The following is a 15,559-nucleotide window of genomic DNA, read 5'->3' as shown; positions in this document are numbered from 1 at the left end:
AGAATTGGAGAAAATATTTGAAAACAATATATCAGATAAAGGTTTATATCCAGAATATATAAAGAAATGTGTAGTTCAATAGGAAAGCAAGTAACTCAATTTTTATAATACACAAAGTGAATTGAAGCTAATAGACAAACAATATTCTATTCAACATCAGATTATGTATTTCACAAGTGCTCATGAAACATTCTACAAAATAAACCATATGTTAGACCACAAAATAATTGTTAATTTTAGAAGATTAAAAATAATAAGCCAGACACAGAAAGGCAAATTCCACATTTTCTCTCAATGTGGACCTTAATACACATACACACATAAATATAAATGAAAATGAATACACACATATATATGAATATATATACATACACATATATAGAGAGTATAAAAAATATGTGGGTATCATTATTTGGTATATAGATAGTTAAAAATGTTGCCTTCACTGAATTATACCCTCTGTATGATAATATGTCCTTGTTTTCTCACTTTCTGATCCTTGACATGGATCCTACTTTATATATTAATGTCCTTGCCTTCAAGAAAAATAGTAATTATGTATATGTGTATAATATTTACGTGTGAAATGAATATGGAAAAATATTAAACATTGTTAAATCTGAGGCCAGCATTATGGTGCATCATGTTAAACTGTTGCTTGTGATGCCAGTATCCCATATTGGAGTGCCAGTTTAAGGCCTAACCTACTCCACTTCCAATCCAGTTTCCGGCTAGTTCACCTGGGAAGACAGCAGAGGTATCCTAAGTACTTGAATTCCTGCCGCTCATGTGAGAGACCCAGATGGAGTTACTGACTCCTAGCTTTAGTCTGGCCTAGCTCTGACTGTTGTGGCCATTTGGGGTGTGAAATGGAGGATGAAAAATCTCCCACTCTGACTCTCCCATCCTGTATCTCTGCTGTTCAAGTAAATAAATACAACTTAAATTTTTTAATCTAATAACTAAAATATAATACTACTGCTATATTTAAAATATAAAATAAATATGAAAACATTAAAAATATAAAAACTTAAAATAAATATAAAAACATTTGTATAAATCACTTCCAATAACAATTGAATGAAATCAGTGAAAGGTAGATGAAAATCTACAACCGTATGTAAATTAAATAGCACACCCTTTTTAAAGATTTACTTTTTATTTTATAAAAAAGGCAGAGTTACAAAGAGAGAAAAAGAGAGATAGATGGAGAGAGAGAGAGAGAGAGAGAGAGAAATCATCTTTCAACTGCTGGTTTACTCCCCAAGTGGCTGCAACAGTCAAGGCGGGGCCAGGCCAATGCCAGGAGCCTGGAGCTTCCTTCAGGTCTCCCAGGCAGATGCAGGGATCCAAAGACTTGAGCCATCCTCAGCTGCATTCCCAGGCACATTAGCAGGGAGCTGGGGTGAAAGTGGAATAGCATGGTCTCAAACCAGCACCCATATGGGATGTTGGCATTGCAGGCAGAGGCTTAACCTGCTATGCCACAATGCTGCCCCAATAATACACTCTTAAACAACTAATAAAACAGAAAAAAGTCAACAGAGAAATTAGAAATTATCTTGACAAATGAAAATGAAACATACCAAAAATTAAGAGATACACTGAAAGTAATGCTAAAAAGGAAATTAGTAGCTCTAAATGCTTACTTTAGAGAAGATATCAAATAAAAAACCTTACTTTATAACTTAATGAACTGCAAACAGAAGAACAAATTAAATCCAAAGCTAGCAGAAGGAAGGAAATAGAGATTAAAGCAAAGATCTTGGATTTATTTCAAAATAATTTAGTAGTATGAAACAAAATTGACTATATATTGATTATTGTTGAAATTAGGCAATAGACAGGTCAATGGTGAGATATTGGCCAATGGGTATAAAATTTTAATTATAAGGTGAATATGGGGTGGGCATTTGGCACAGTGGTTTAAGATGCCAGTTGGGGTGCCGGCACTGTGGCATAGCAGGTAAAGCTGCTACCTGCAGTGCTGGCATCCCACATGGTTCTAGTGTGGGTTCTAGTGTGGGCTGCTCCACTTCTGATCCAGCTCTCTGCTGTGGCCTGGGAAAGCAGTAGAAGATGGCGCAAACCCTTGGGCCCCTGTACCCGCATGGGAGACCCGGAGGAAGCTCCTGGTTCCTGGCTTCAGATCAGCCCAGCTCTGGCCACTGGCTGTTGTGGCTGTTTAGGGAGCAAACCAGCACATGGAAGACCTCTCTGTCTCTCTCTGCCTCTCCTTCTCTCTCTGTATAACTGTGACTTTCAAGTAAAATAAATTAATCTTTTAAAAAAATGTTCCAGTTGGGATGCTTGCATCCCATATCAGAATGCCTGGTTCAGGTCCAACTACTCTGCTTCCCATCCAGATTCCTACTAATGTATGCATAGGCAGGGGCAGCAGATCATGGCTCAAGTATTTTGCTCCCTGCCACCAAAATAGGCCTGAATTGAGTTCTGGAGTCCTGGCTTTGGCCTTGTCCAGCCTTGGCTGTTGCAAGTATTTGGGGGTGTCTTTCTGCTTTTCTCTGTATCTCTGTGCATCTGAATAAAAATGTTGACTAATTTCTGGCAATCTAATGTATAGAATGTTAACTATAGTTAACTGATTTGTATAATTGAAATTTGTTGGGAACGGTTTTAAAATATTTTCACCACACACAAGAGAAAAATGGTAACTAGATGAAGTGATAGATGTGTTAACTTCCATAATCGTGGATATGGATGTGATTTCAGTTGAGAAAGTTGAAAAAATGTCCTGGAGAAATATGGTGGTGATGTTTGCACAATAAAGTCAGAGTGTTTTATGCCACTGATCCATGCATATAAAAAGATAAAATTTTATGTTTTGTGTATTTTACCACAATAAAAAGCTGCATAGAAGTGGAAATATGGTAGTTAGCCTGATTGAACCATTTGAAAATATATGTATTATAATATTTACCTCATAAATATATACAATTATTTCTGAATTAAAAATAAACCAATTTTAGACAAGTGAAAAAATGCACAAAGGATTTGAATAGACATTTCACTTATGAAGTGAGCAAATGGGCAGTAAGTACATGAAAAGATGTCCAACCTCATCAGTTATATTGTTAATTCAAGTCAAAACCACAGTGAGATACCACTTCATACTCACTGGGATATCCATACTCAGGACAGAAAATAACAAAGTTTGGCAAAGTTTTGACAAAATTAGAACTCTTACGCATTGCTGTTGAGAATGTCTATATTAGAGCTGCTGTGAAAAAATATTTTGCAATACTTCAATAAGTTAAACACAGAGTTAAAATATCACCTAGCCGTTCTGCTCCTTAGGTATATACTCAAGAGAAATAAGGATTTATTTCCACAAAGATATATATATATATATATATATACACACACACACACATATAAATATATCTTTGTGTGTGTGTCTGTGATTATTCATAACGGCATTATTCATAATATTCATAATGAGGAAAAAACAAATGTTCAGCAGTGGATGAATTGGTCAACAAATTGTGCTGTAATCAGTACAATGGAACATTATTTGGCCATTTAAAAGAATAAAGACCTAATATATGGTATGGCATGAATGAAACTTCATAATGTTATGCTAAGTTGGGGGCCGGCACTGTGGCTTAGTGGGCTAGGCCTCCACCTGCAGCACCAGCATCCCATATGGGTGCCAGTTCAAGTCCTTGCTGCTCCTCTTATGATCCAGCTCTCTGCTTATGGCCTGGGAAAACAGTGGAAGATGGCCCAAGTGCTTGGGCCCACGCACCCATGTGAGAGGCCCGAAGAAGCTCCTGGCTCCTGGCTTTGGACCGTCCCAGCCCCAACCATTGTGGCCATTTGGAGAGTAAACCAGCAGACGGAAGACCTTTCTATCTCTTCCTCTCTGTGGCTCTACTTCTCAAATAAATAAATAAAATATTTTAAAAAATGTTATGCCAAGTAAAGAAGCCTGACACAAGAGACCACAAGTCAAATGATTTCACTTGTTTGACATGCCCAGAAAAGGACAAAATTATGGTCATTCAATCTATGACTATACTAAAAATATCAAATTATTGACTTTAAATGGATTAATTGAATGGGATGTGAATTATGTTTCAATGAAGTCATTTAAAGACTTAATTATTGGAAAATCTCCCAAGTTTATACAAGTAACATATAATGTTCTTATTTGTTTTAAAATTACTATCATATTTTTTTAATTTTTTAAGTGTTAAATATTCTTTATTTGATATACATAAACCACACTAAAATGCCTTTCAGTAAATAAAAGGCAGAAGTTTAGATACAGGAAATTCTAATGAGATTGCCACAGCTAAGACCAGAAATACGAAGATGTTCTCAGCTGTCTTCACCTCTTGTCTTTAGCAGGTGAATCTTGCTGCATTCTGAGACAGTGGTTTCCCCAGTATTGAAATCTAAATCCAACCTCCCAGCAGGTTTTGGGATGACATTCACAATTTTTGTTAGTTAAGTCCAACCATATCCTTAGAATGGGAAAACAGTGAAGGCATTTACTGAACTGGAATTACTACCAAAATTTCAATAAACCCAATCCTATTTAACCATACAAGGCAATATTAGACTGTCAGACAAAAATATTCTGTCAGCCTGTCAGCCATTCATGATCTGAATTCTGGTGTATGAGAATTAAATTATGGTACAAATAAAAAAAGTCACAGGACATTGCTGTTTTGTAATAAATAAGGCAGTGGCCAACTATTTTTTTTATTTTTTTAACTTTTATTTAGTAAATATAAATTTCCAAAGTACAGTTTATGGATTACAATGGCTTCCCCCCCAATAATTTCCCTCCCACTCGCACCCCTCCCATCTCCCGCTCCCTCTCCCATTCCATTCACATCAAGATTCATGTTCAATTATCTTTATATACAGAAGATCCATTTAGTATATATTAAGTAAAGATTTCATCAGTTTTACCCACACAGAAACACAAAGTGTAAAATACTGTTTCAGTACTAGTTATAGCATTACTTCACATTGGACAACACATTAAGGACAGATCCCACATGAGAAGTAAGTACACAGTGACTCCTGTTGTTGACTTAACAATTTGACTCTCTTGTTTATGGCGTCAGTAATCTCCCTAGGCTCTAGTCCTGAGTTGCCAAGGCTATGGAAGCCTTTTGAGTTCACCGACTTCAATCTTATTCTGACAGGGTCATAGTCAAAGTGGAAGTTCTCTCCTCCCTTCAGAGAAAGGTACCTCCTTCTTTGATGACCCGTTCTTTCCACTGGGATCTCACTCGCGGAGATCTTTCATTTAGGTCCTCTTTTGTTTTTTCCAGAGTGTCTTGGCTTTCCATGCCTAAAATACTCTCATGGGCTCTTCAGCCAGATTCGAATGCCTTAAGGGCTTATTCTGAGGTGGCCAACTCTTACTCATTCGTAGCTTTTTTGAGATAAGCTATCAAGTCTGCCCTTTCATTCTTCTTCTTAATGCCAGCTAAGGTCATTTTGGTTCCAGGGATGTATTTCTTGGGCTTCTCCAAATACTCCATCAGAATGTCCTCTCCCCAGGTGTTGCCTTTGTTCTTGTAGGTGTCTGTGTAGGAGAATCCAATGGCCTGACCTGTCTTCCGCCCAAACAGACCATGGAGATTTGGTCCAGTCTTTTGCTTGCCTCCCTTTTCCACAGTGTGGCACTGGGCACATTTCCGAACAAAAATCTTCTTGCCTTTCTCAACATCACCCATTTTTAACTCGCTCGTTAGTGGCTCGCACTCCCCTCCAAAGGCCCGAACTGGGAAGCTGGACGTCCTGCTCTCTAAGCCCTATCTTGTGTTTATTCTTCTAGATTCTTAATATTCATTGAGCAAATACACATTATTCTTTTCTGCACACTTAATTTTGAATATATTTTAAGTAATTTTGTGTAGTGTGGCTACTATAGCTACACATGCTATGCTAGTATGGCATAGCGTGATTTGACAAGTGATATTTTTTCCCTAATGTTTAACATTCTGAATCATTTTTGACTACACTGGGATGATGTTTGCAGCAGTTTGCTAATATTGCTTCCTTAAGCGGTAAAGGACATTATAGAATCCATTACCTTAAAAACTTAGCTCAGGTTATTTTTCTGAGTCCACCACCTTACATGTACTCATGTTAAATCTCACGGAGGTACCTTTTTGGCCTGCCCAGGCAGGTTGCCCTATTAGCTTACCATTTCACTGCATGAGAGAGCTAACTGACATGTAAACTTGAAGATCTTATTGTATACTCCTTTTTCAATACCACTTATTTTTTGAGATTTATTTTATTTATTTGAAAAGCAAAACAAGAGAGGGAGAGACAGGGAAGGAGGGAAAGAGATCTTTCATCTACTGGTTCACTTCCCAAATGGCCATGTTAATGAAAAATGGAATGGGAGAGGGAGTAGGAGGTGGGATGGGTGTGGGACTGGGAGGGCAGGAATGAAGGGAAGAACCACTATATTCCTAAGAGCTGTATATGTGAAATTTGTATTCATTAAAGAAAAACCTTCTAAAAAATTAGACATGTCTAATTCTTGGGTGCTTCATTAAAGTTAATTAAGTTTCCAAAAAAAAAGTGAAATTAACTTTAAGAAGCAATGACTTTGAACAGCCCTTGTCTCAACTGTTGAGAAACCTTTTTTTTTTTTTTGCCATTCAAATTGTTGAACTCTACTTAGTATAGGGTTGTTCTTCCATGTATAAAGTTAATCGAAAATGGATCTTAATGGAGAATGGGACTGGGAATGGGAAAGGGGGGAGGAGGAGGGGTGAAAGACTGGAGCGTGAGTAAGGGGGAAGAATCACTATATTCCTAATGTTGTACTTAGGAAACGCATGAAATCTGTTTTAAATAAAAGGTTTCTTTGGGGGGAAAATAAATAAATTTTTTAAATGCTGGGTTTAAATTTAAGTGCTCTTAATACAAAACACACACAAAAGCACACAGGAAAATTTTGGAGGTAATGAATATGTTTAGTATCTTGATTGTGGGTATACTAACATAGGTGTGTGCATGTATCAAGTCATCAAAATATATATATTGAATATGTACATTTTTAAAAGATTTATTTATTTATTTGAAAGTCAGAGTTGTACAGAGAGAGGAGAGGCAGAGGGAGAGAGAGAGGTCTTCCATCCCCTGGTTCACTCTCCAATTGGCCGCAATGGCTGGAGCTGTGCTGATCCATTTTTATTAACTACACATGGAAGACCAGCTCTATACTAAGTAAAGAGTTCAACAATTTGCATGGTAAAAAAAAAAAATCTTCTTCCAGGTCTCCCATGCGGGTACAGGGGCCCAAGGACTAGGGCCATCTTCTCCTGCTTTCCCAGGCCATGGATTGGAAGTGGAGCACCCAGGACTTGAACTGGCACCCATATGGAATGCCAGCTTTACCTATGCCAGGTGGCTTTACCTACTACACCGCAGTGCTGGCCCCAAATATGTACATTTTTATGTATTAATTATATCTCAAAGCTTTTAAGAAAAATGATACTTTGTATTTACTCAATTTCCTCTGTTAGTAATCTGTTGTATAACATAGAAACTACTTATGGCTTTGTTCCATAGTATTTTTAGTCTTTAAATACAGATAGGACTACAAAAAATCAGCAGTTATGTGGGGAGCACACCTTCCACTTGTGGGACTACTTTTGTTACATTCTTCTTACCATAAAGCAAAATATATTTTTTACCCTTTATCTCCAAAATTTTCTACTTGTTGTATTCATTTGTTTCCAGTGGCAATGCTACTTCAATATATTATAATACAACAAAAGAACATAAAAAATTATCTTTCTCACCAACTTTGATGTCTCCCTTTCTGTAAAGTATGGAAGCCTTATAATTTTATTCTGAGCCTTAAGTTATTATAGGATGGAATGGAAGAAAAGATACTACTACTATGACATAATAAAGATTGACTATGAGCCAATACTCTGATAACATATTTGAATTTTAACAAGAAAGGTACCAAATTGGCTTCTTTTTCTACATAGACTGCATGTGATACAGCAGTTCTGTTTTCAAGCTAGTTTAGAAAAACATTCTGGTCTTCCAGTGTTACTATATTTGTTAGATAATTTCACAGTGATAAATTTGATTCATCGGGTAATAATAAATTTCATTTTCAAAATTTTATCAAAACTTGGGATTATAACAGATGTCAATATTTGCAGTTTAATTGAATTCACACCACTTTTAATGTAAGTAGTGCAAATAGACCTGAATTTTCCTTTCTGTGAGTGATATATGGGATTCCTGGCTAGCTTGTTGATTTTCTTAGTACTTGTTTCTTTGTCTGTTCTTGCTTACCTTATTTGAAACTCTTTGTTTTCCCTGCAAGTGTATAAATAATGATAAAGTTGAAGCTAGCAAATTTTCTTGTTTCAAAAAACTTAACAAAATATTTACTTTCTTTTTAAAATTTCCTTGACTCAAAGGAGTAGAGGTGTAAGGTTTATGAAAGGAACTATATTGACGGTGACTGAAGTTAGCGACAGGATTATTTTTAGAATTAAACATACTTCAGTATCATAAATAAGCATGAGTTTGTCCACTGCCTTTCACTAGGAGAATAGTAGAATTTTCTTCTTGTTTTATATTTTGGTGTGTATATATATTTAATATTCATAAATAATAAAAAGAATCAGTGCTTTTCTGGGTAAACATCTAAACTGAAACCAATCCAGAATTTTATTGTACATCTACTGTGTGCCTAAAATGAGCTAGTTGTTTGATTTATAAGGCTTCAGAAAAAAATACACATATTACCAGCCCATAATTCTTTTTCATTTTTTTTAACTTTTATTTAATGAATATAAATTTCCAAAGTACAGCTTATGGATTACAATGGCTTCCCCCCCATAACGCCCCTCCCACCCGCAACCCTCCCCTTTCCCACTCCCTCTCCCCTTCCATTCACATCAAGATTCATTTTCGATTCTCTTTATATACAGAAGATCAGTTTAGCATACATTAAGATGTCAACAGTTTGCTCCCACACAGAAACATAAAGTGAAAAATACTGTTTGAGTACTAGTTATAGCATTAAATCTCAATGTACAGCACACTAAGGACAAAGATCCTACATGAGGAGTAAGTGCACAGTGACTCCTGTTGTTGACTTAACAAATTGACACTCTTGTTTATGGCATCAGTAATCACCCTAGGCTCTTGTCATGAGCTGCCAAGGCTATGGAAGCCCCCTGAGTTCACTGACTCTGATCATATTTAGACAAGGCCATGGTCAAAGTGGAAGTTCTCTCCTCCCTTCAGAGAAAGGTACCTCCTTCTTTGATGACCCATTCTTTCCACTGGGATCTCACTCGTGGAGATCTTTCAATTAGGTCCTCTTTTGTTTTTTCCCCAGAGTGTCTTGGCTTTCCATGCCTGAAATACTCTCATGGGCTTTTCAGCCGGATCCGCATGCCTTAAGGGCTGATTCTGAGGCCAGAGTGCTGTTTAGGACATCTGCCATTCTATGGGTCTGCTGTGTATCTCACTTCCCATGTTGGATCGTTCTCTCCCTTTTTTATTCTATCAGCTAGTATTTGCAGACACTATTCTTGTTTATGTGATCCCTTTGGTTCTTAGTCATATCATTATGATCAATTGTGAACAGAAATTGATCACTGGGACTAGTGAGATGGCATTCGTACATGCCACCTTGATGGGATTGAATTGGAATCCCCTGGTATGTTTCTAACTCTACCGTTTGAGGTAAGTCAGCTTGAGCATGTCCCGAATTGCACATCTCTTTCCTCTCTTATTCCCACTCTTATATTTAACAGTGATCACTTTTCAGTTAAGTTTCAGCACTTAAGAAGAATTGTGTATTGATTACAGTATTCAACCAAAAGTATTAAGTAGAACAAACAAAAAAAATACTAAAAGGGATAACATATCAAGTTGCTCATCAACAGTCAGGGTGAGGGCTGATCAAGTCACCGTTTCTCATAGTGTTCATTTCACTTTAACAGGTTTCCTTTTTGGTGCTCAGTTAGTTGTCACCTATCAAGGAGAACAAGTGGTATTTGTCCCTTTGGGACTGGCTTATTTCACTCAGCATAATGTTTTCCAAATTCCTAACAGGGATCACTTTTCAGTTAAAATTTAAATACCTAAGAATAATTGTGTGTTAATTACAGAGTTCAACCAATGGTACTAGAACAAAAAAAATTGTACATATTTGTGGGATACTATATGATGTTTCAACATGTGTACATTGTGTAATGCCCAGTTAGGGTAAATATATGTATCTCCTCAAACATTTAACATTTTCCTGTCTTGAAAATATGCAAAATCCCATCTCCTGGTTTTCTAATAGAGAAATGTACAGTATATTAACGTGATTCTTGTTTTTTATAAGAATGTCATGAAAAAGCAATTATATTAAAAACCTATCGCCTGGAGCAAGCATTTGGTCTAGCAGTTAAGATGCCAATTACGACTTCTGCCTGGGGTTGATTCCCAGCCCCAGCTCCTGATTCTGACATTCTCGCTAATGTAGACTGAGGCAGCAATGATGGCTCAAATAGTTGGGTTCCTGCCACCCACATGGAGACCTGGATTAAGTTCCGAGCTCCTGAATTCCACCTTGGCCCAGCCCTGGCCATTACATGGATTTGATGCATGAACCAGTAGATGGGAACTAATTCTCTCTCTCTCTCTCTCTCTCTCTCTCACACACACACACACACACACTCTCTCTCTCACTTGCTCTCTGCCTCTCTCCCTCCCTCCATCCCTCTGCAGGTTTCTCTCTCCTTACCTCTCAAATTAAATAAATAAATAAATAATTTTAAATATAAATAAAAGGCTATTAATGCAGAAACATGTGTTAGAGATTTTACTTAGAGAAGTGTGAGCAAGGAAGCATTCAGTAGGTGACGTTGAACACTAACACTTCATTGGAGAGGTCGTTGTCCTCATAGGCAGAGCTGTAAGCCCACTGTAGTAGAGACTTAAAGTTGTAATGCATGAAGGGACTTCAGAAAGTTCAGGGGAAATCTGTATATGAGAAAATTATGCATGGATAAATGTTTTACACCAAAATATACTTATCTTTAATTTCATTTTCCACAAACTTTCTGAAATAACCTTTTATGTTTTAATTAATATTCAGAAAAACATTTTAATTTTGAAAGCTGGTATGAATTCTTCTAAGGCTCTATAAGAAGATATGGGGAAAATATTCATTGAGCACAGTGGTTGTATATGAATTATCTCTGACCACAAAAAAACTTTCGGTATAATTGAAGAGTTAAGACTTGCATATGTGAAACTTTTACAGACATGATATGAGTAAAGTGTCGCTCCCCCTCTTCGTGGAGGAACGACACAGGACCCTGCGCTGTTCTTTTGTCTGCTCGGCCCTCCCCGGGTTTGCTGCTGGTTCTTCCCAGGTTGGCTACTGTCCCTCCACCTCCGTGGAGGGGCGGGCCCCCTGCCACTTTCCCCACTTCCGCAGGGGAGCGGCACACCGCCGGCCGGCTCTCTCGGGGGCTGCACAGGTGTTCCTTCAGATAGATGTTCCCTGGTGCATGTTGTCTCTCTCCTCCTTTATAGTCCTCTTCACCAATCCCAACTCTGCTACCCACATGCCGAGTACCCTGCTCTCCTCCAATCAGGAGCAGGTCCTACAGTTTATTGGTTGAACTGGAGGCAGCTGTGTAGAAGCTGTTACTCCCTTCTCAGCGCCATATTGTGGGAGAGCAGATGCATAGAATAAGTCTTAATTCCAGTAACTTAGTCTGGTCCGAGTTGCTCCTAGTTGCTCCCCACAGTAAAGTCTACCTTAAGTTTCTGGGGTAAGCTTAGTACAACATGATATCATGGAAGAAGTGGGATTTAAATGTCCACTGTAGAGTTCATAGACTTTTTCACATTAAAATGAACTTAACCTTCTGCAATAAAACCTACTGTAGTTGACATGCTTATTGTAAGCAATGAATTACACTGTAATACAGTAGGGAGGACAGTCACAGGTTGTGAAGTCCAACTGTTGGATGCAAATCCAGATTTCACCACTTTCTAGCTATATCACTAGACCATGCAGATAATAATAACAGCTTTCTGATAATACTGGTAAGGATTAATGTGATTGATGCATTTACCTACCGTGGGAATAACATGAACTCTTGAGTCAGACAGACTTTGATTCTGATCCCATTAGCCATTTCCTAAAGACCTTGGCATTTGCTTCTTTAAGACTCAATTTTCTCATTTATACATTGAGATGATAAAGCCTAACTAGTATATTGTGATGATTAAATGAAGCAATGTATGTTACATATAGTAAAAGCTCTATAAATAATGTCACTTTGTTAGACAACCTATGTCATATACAGACTTCAGTTTCTTTATTGTGCTTTCAGGGTGAACCTGGTCTACCTGGACACCCAGGAGACCCAGGCATCAAAGGTTCCGTGGGAGATACTGGTTTGCCTGGGTTACCAGGGTCCCCTGGAGCAAAAGGACAACCAGGCCTTCCTGGATTTCCAGGTAAATATTCCTCTTCTTAACTACTTCCTTGTCTCCTTCCTTATCTACTCTAACCAGTGTCACAGAGCAACAGGACTTAACATTCTATTTCCCAATCAGATACTAACTTGCAGCATAACCTCAAGCTAGCTCTTTAACATTTTTTTCTATATAAAATGAGAATGAGTGTTACTGACTCAGCAGGACAATATCCTGTGGGCAGAGAGACTTGTTTGGTGAAGCATTTTTCAATCTTTGACTGTTAGCCACAAATCAATTAAGAAGCCTTACTATTTTTGTAGGTGATAATATACATTGCCAAGTTCTTGCCTGCTGCTGATTCTCTTAGAAAATTGTAGGCAGGCACACAGTTGGTGACTGTTGGTGGAACAATCACACAGTTCACTCAGATGGCAAGGATTCAATCATTCAAGTGAAGGGACTTTGCACTATATTCAAGTTGGTAGCCTGAACTAGGTTATTATAGTACCTACTTGTTCATACTAACACTTAATTTTTTGTTTATTGCTTTAATTGCACAGAAGGACAGATGAGTGGGTCTCTGATTATCTTTTACTTAATCTTATTGAAGTGTAACATACATATGGTGAAGCACTTAAGTATACAAGACTATTGATGAGTTTTTACCCATGTGTATTTCCATAAACCTACCATACACATCAAGATATAAGACAGTTATCCAATAAAGTTTACCAATACCTCTTCTCAGGGAATCCCACACCCCAAGATAAATACTACTATGATTTCTATCATCACTAGTTCATTTTGCCTGTTACTAAAATTTATATAAATGGGACCATACAGAATGTTGTCATATCTGGATTTTTCCATTCATCATTATGTCTGTAAAAATATTTTTATGTGTCTATAATTTTATTTATCACTACTATGTAATATTTCATTGAGGAGATTAAATTACCCATCTCCTATTGATGAACTTTTTGGTTATTTCCTTTGTGGGACTCTTATACAAAAAGATGCTACTGACATTCTTTTACATGTGCTTCAGTGGACATATATACTGATTGTTCTTAGACAAAAGCCTAGCAATAGATTTCCTGAAATCACAGGATAGATGTACATTTAACTTTAGTAGGTGGTGCCACGCCATTTTCAAAAGTGATTTTATACATTTGAGTCCCACAAAAAGTGTATGTTACATACAGCTGCCGATACCCTCACCATCCCTGTGTATTGTCAATCTTTTTATTTCATCTGCCCTGGAGAGTATATAGAAGTATCTTTTTGAAGAATCAAAACAATAAACATTTTCATAAATTTATTGGCCATTTTGATAGCATCTTTTAAAGTGACTGCTCAATTATTTTTCATTTTTTAAGTGTGCTTTTTTATTGATTTGGAGTATTTACCTATGTTGAGTATGAGTCCTTCATTATATATTATAAATATATACTAAAAATATACTGTAAATATGTTCTTGCTCCTTCAGGTCTGCCTTTCACTCTCTTAATTATGTCATGTAATGAGAAAAAAGTTGTTAATTTAATAAAATCTAGTATATTAATCTTTTTTAAAGATTTATTTATTTTTATTTGAAAGTCAGAGTTACACAGAGAATCTTCCATCCACTGGTTCACTCCCCAGTTGGCTGCAACAGCCAGAGCTGCGCTGATCCGAAACCAAGAGCCAGGAGCTTCTTCCAGGTCCCCCACGTGGGTGCAGGGGCCCAAGGACTTAGGCCAACTTCCACTGATTTCCCAGGCCATAGCAGAGAGCTGGATCAGAAGTGGAGCAGCCGGGTCTCAAACCGGCGCCCATATGGGGTGCCAGCGCTTCAGGCCAGGGTGTTAACCCGTTGCACCACAGCGCCAGCCCCTATTAATCTTTTCTTCCATGTACTTTCTGTGTCCTATTCAATAAATATTTGCCTATTCAAGGATATGTAGCTATTCCCTTAGTTTTTTATAAACTTTAATGTTTAAACTTTCACATTTAGGTTTATGATATATCTCAAATAAAAATATTTTTATAGTGTGAGGTAGGGGGTCAAGGTTCATTTTTTCCCCAGAAACCTTTTATTTAAGGAATACAAACTTATTGCATTTCATAAATACAACTTTAGGAATATAGTGATTCTTCCCACTGTTTCCACCCCCCTACCTACACTCCTACCCCTCTTCCTCATCCCTTTCCTATTCCCATTCTTATTTTTTACTAAGGTCTATTTTCAGTTAACTTTATACACATGCAGTTGCTCCCCATTATTTTATTTTATAAAGCAACCTGAGTTATCCCAATAAATTGCAGTCATTCCTTTTTCAGAAACTCAAATTGACCAAATTTATAGGGTCTGTTTCTGTATTCTATAATCTGTTCCACTGGTTTATCTTCTATTCTTACTTAATGCAACACTGTCTGAATTACTGTAAATTTATATAAAGTCTTGAGCCATGATAGTTTGTGTTGGCTATTCTGGGTCTCTTGTATGAGTTTGGGAGTCATTTTATCAATTTACATTAGAAAATTCCTGCTATGATTTTGATTAGAATTACAATAGATCTTTAAATAACTTTAAGGAGAATTGCAGTTTTAACAGTATTTAATCTTATAACCCAATGAATATGTGTTTAGATATGTAACTTAATTCAACAATACATTACACTTTTCATTTTATAAATCTTGAACATCTTTTGTTAAGTTTATCTGGAAATCTGATGCTTTCTGATGGTATTTTCAATGTACTAATTTATTTTATTTATCTTTGTGAAAGAGGAGAAAAGTCTACTAGTTCAATTCCCAAATACCTGTACTGGTACTGTCCTGAGGCTAAAGCGGGCAGCCAGGACCTCAATCCAGGTATCCCACCTAGGTGGCAAGAACTGATCACTTGAGCCATCATTGCTATCTCCCAAGGTCTGCGTTACCAGAAAGCTTGTGCCAGGAGAGAACTGGGTATCAAACTTAAGTACTCCTTTATGAGATAGGGACTTCTTAACTGCTAGGCCAAATGCCCGCCCCTTTCATGGTATTTTAAACAGTATTGCTTTTCCAAGTTAATTTTCCAATCATTTGTTATAATTCTATATAA

General features: G+C 37.1%; 2 protein-coding genes across 2 annotated transcripts in view; one reads left to right on the top strand and one right to left on the bottom strand.

The window, feature by feature from the left end:
- COL4A5 (collagen type IV alpha 5 chain) overlaps positions 1-15,559 on the top strand; it is a 252,813-nt gene that overhangs the window by 195,374 nt on the left and 41,880 nt on the right. Inside the window, exon 37 of the mRNA XM_002720176.5 lies at positions 12,384-12,510. Within this exon, the coding sequence (XP_002720222.3) occupies positions 12,384-12,510 (127 nt within the window). The remainder of the gene's footprint in view (positions 1-12,383; positions 12,511-15,559) is intronic.
- LOC108178730 (cytochrome c-like) lies at positions 5,398-5,745 on the bottom strand. Its single transcript, XM_017349772.3, has one exon. The coding sequence runs from the start codon at positions 5,718-5,720 to the stop codon at positions 5,403-5,405; it is 318 nt and encodes a 105-aa protein (XP_017205261.1). The 5' UTR covers positions 5,721-5,745; the 3' UTR covers positions 5,398-5,402.

Source organism: Oryctolagus cuniculus, chromosome X (genome assembly GCF_964237555.1).
Source record: "Oryctolagus cuniculus chromosome X, mOryCun1.1, whole genome shotgun sequence".
Taxonomy (NCBI): domain Eukaryota; kingdom Metazoa; phylum Chordata; class Mammalia; order Lagomorpha; family Leporidae; genus Oryctolagus; species Oryctolagus cuniculus.
This window is presented reverse-complemented; position numbering and strand designations above follow the sequence as displayed.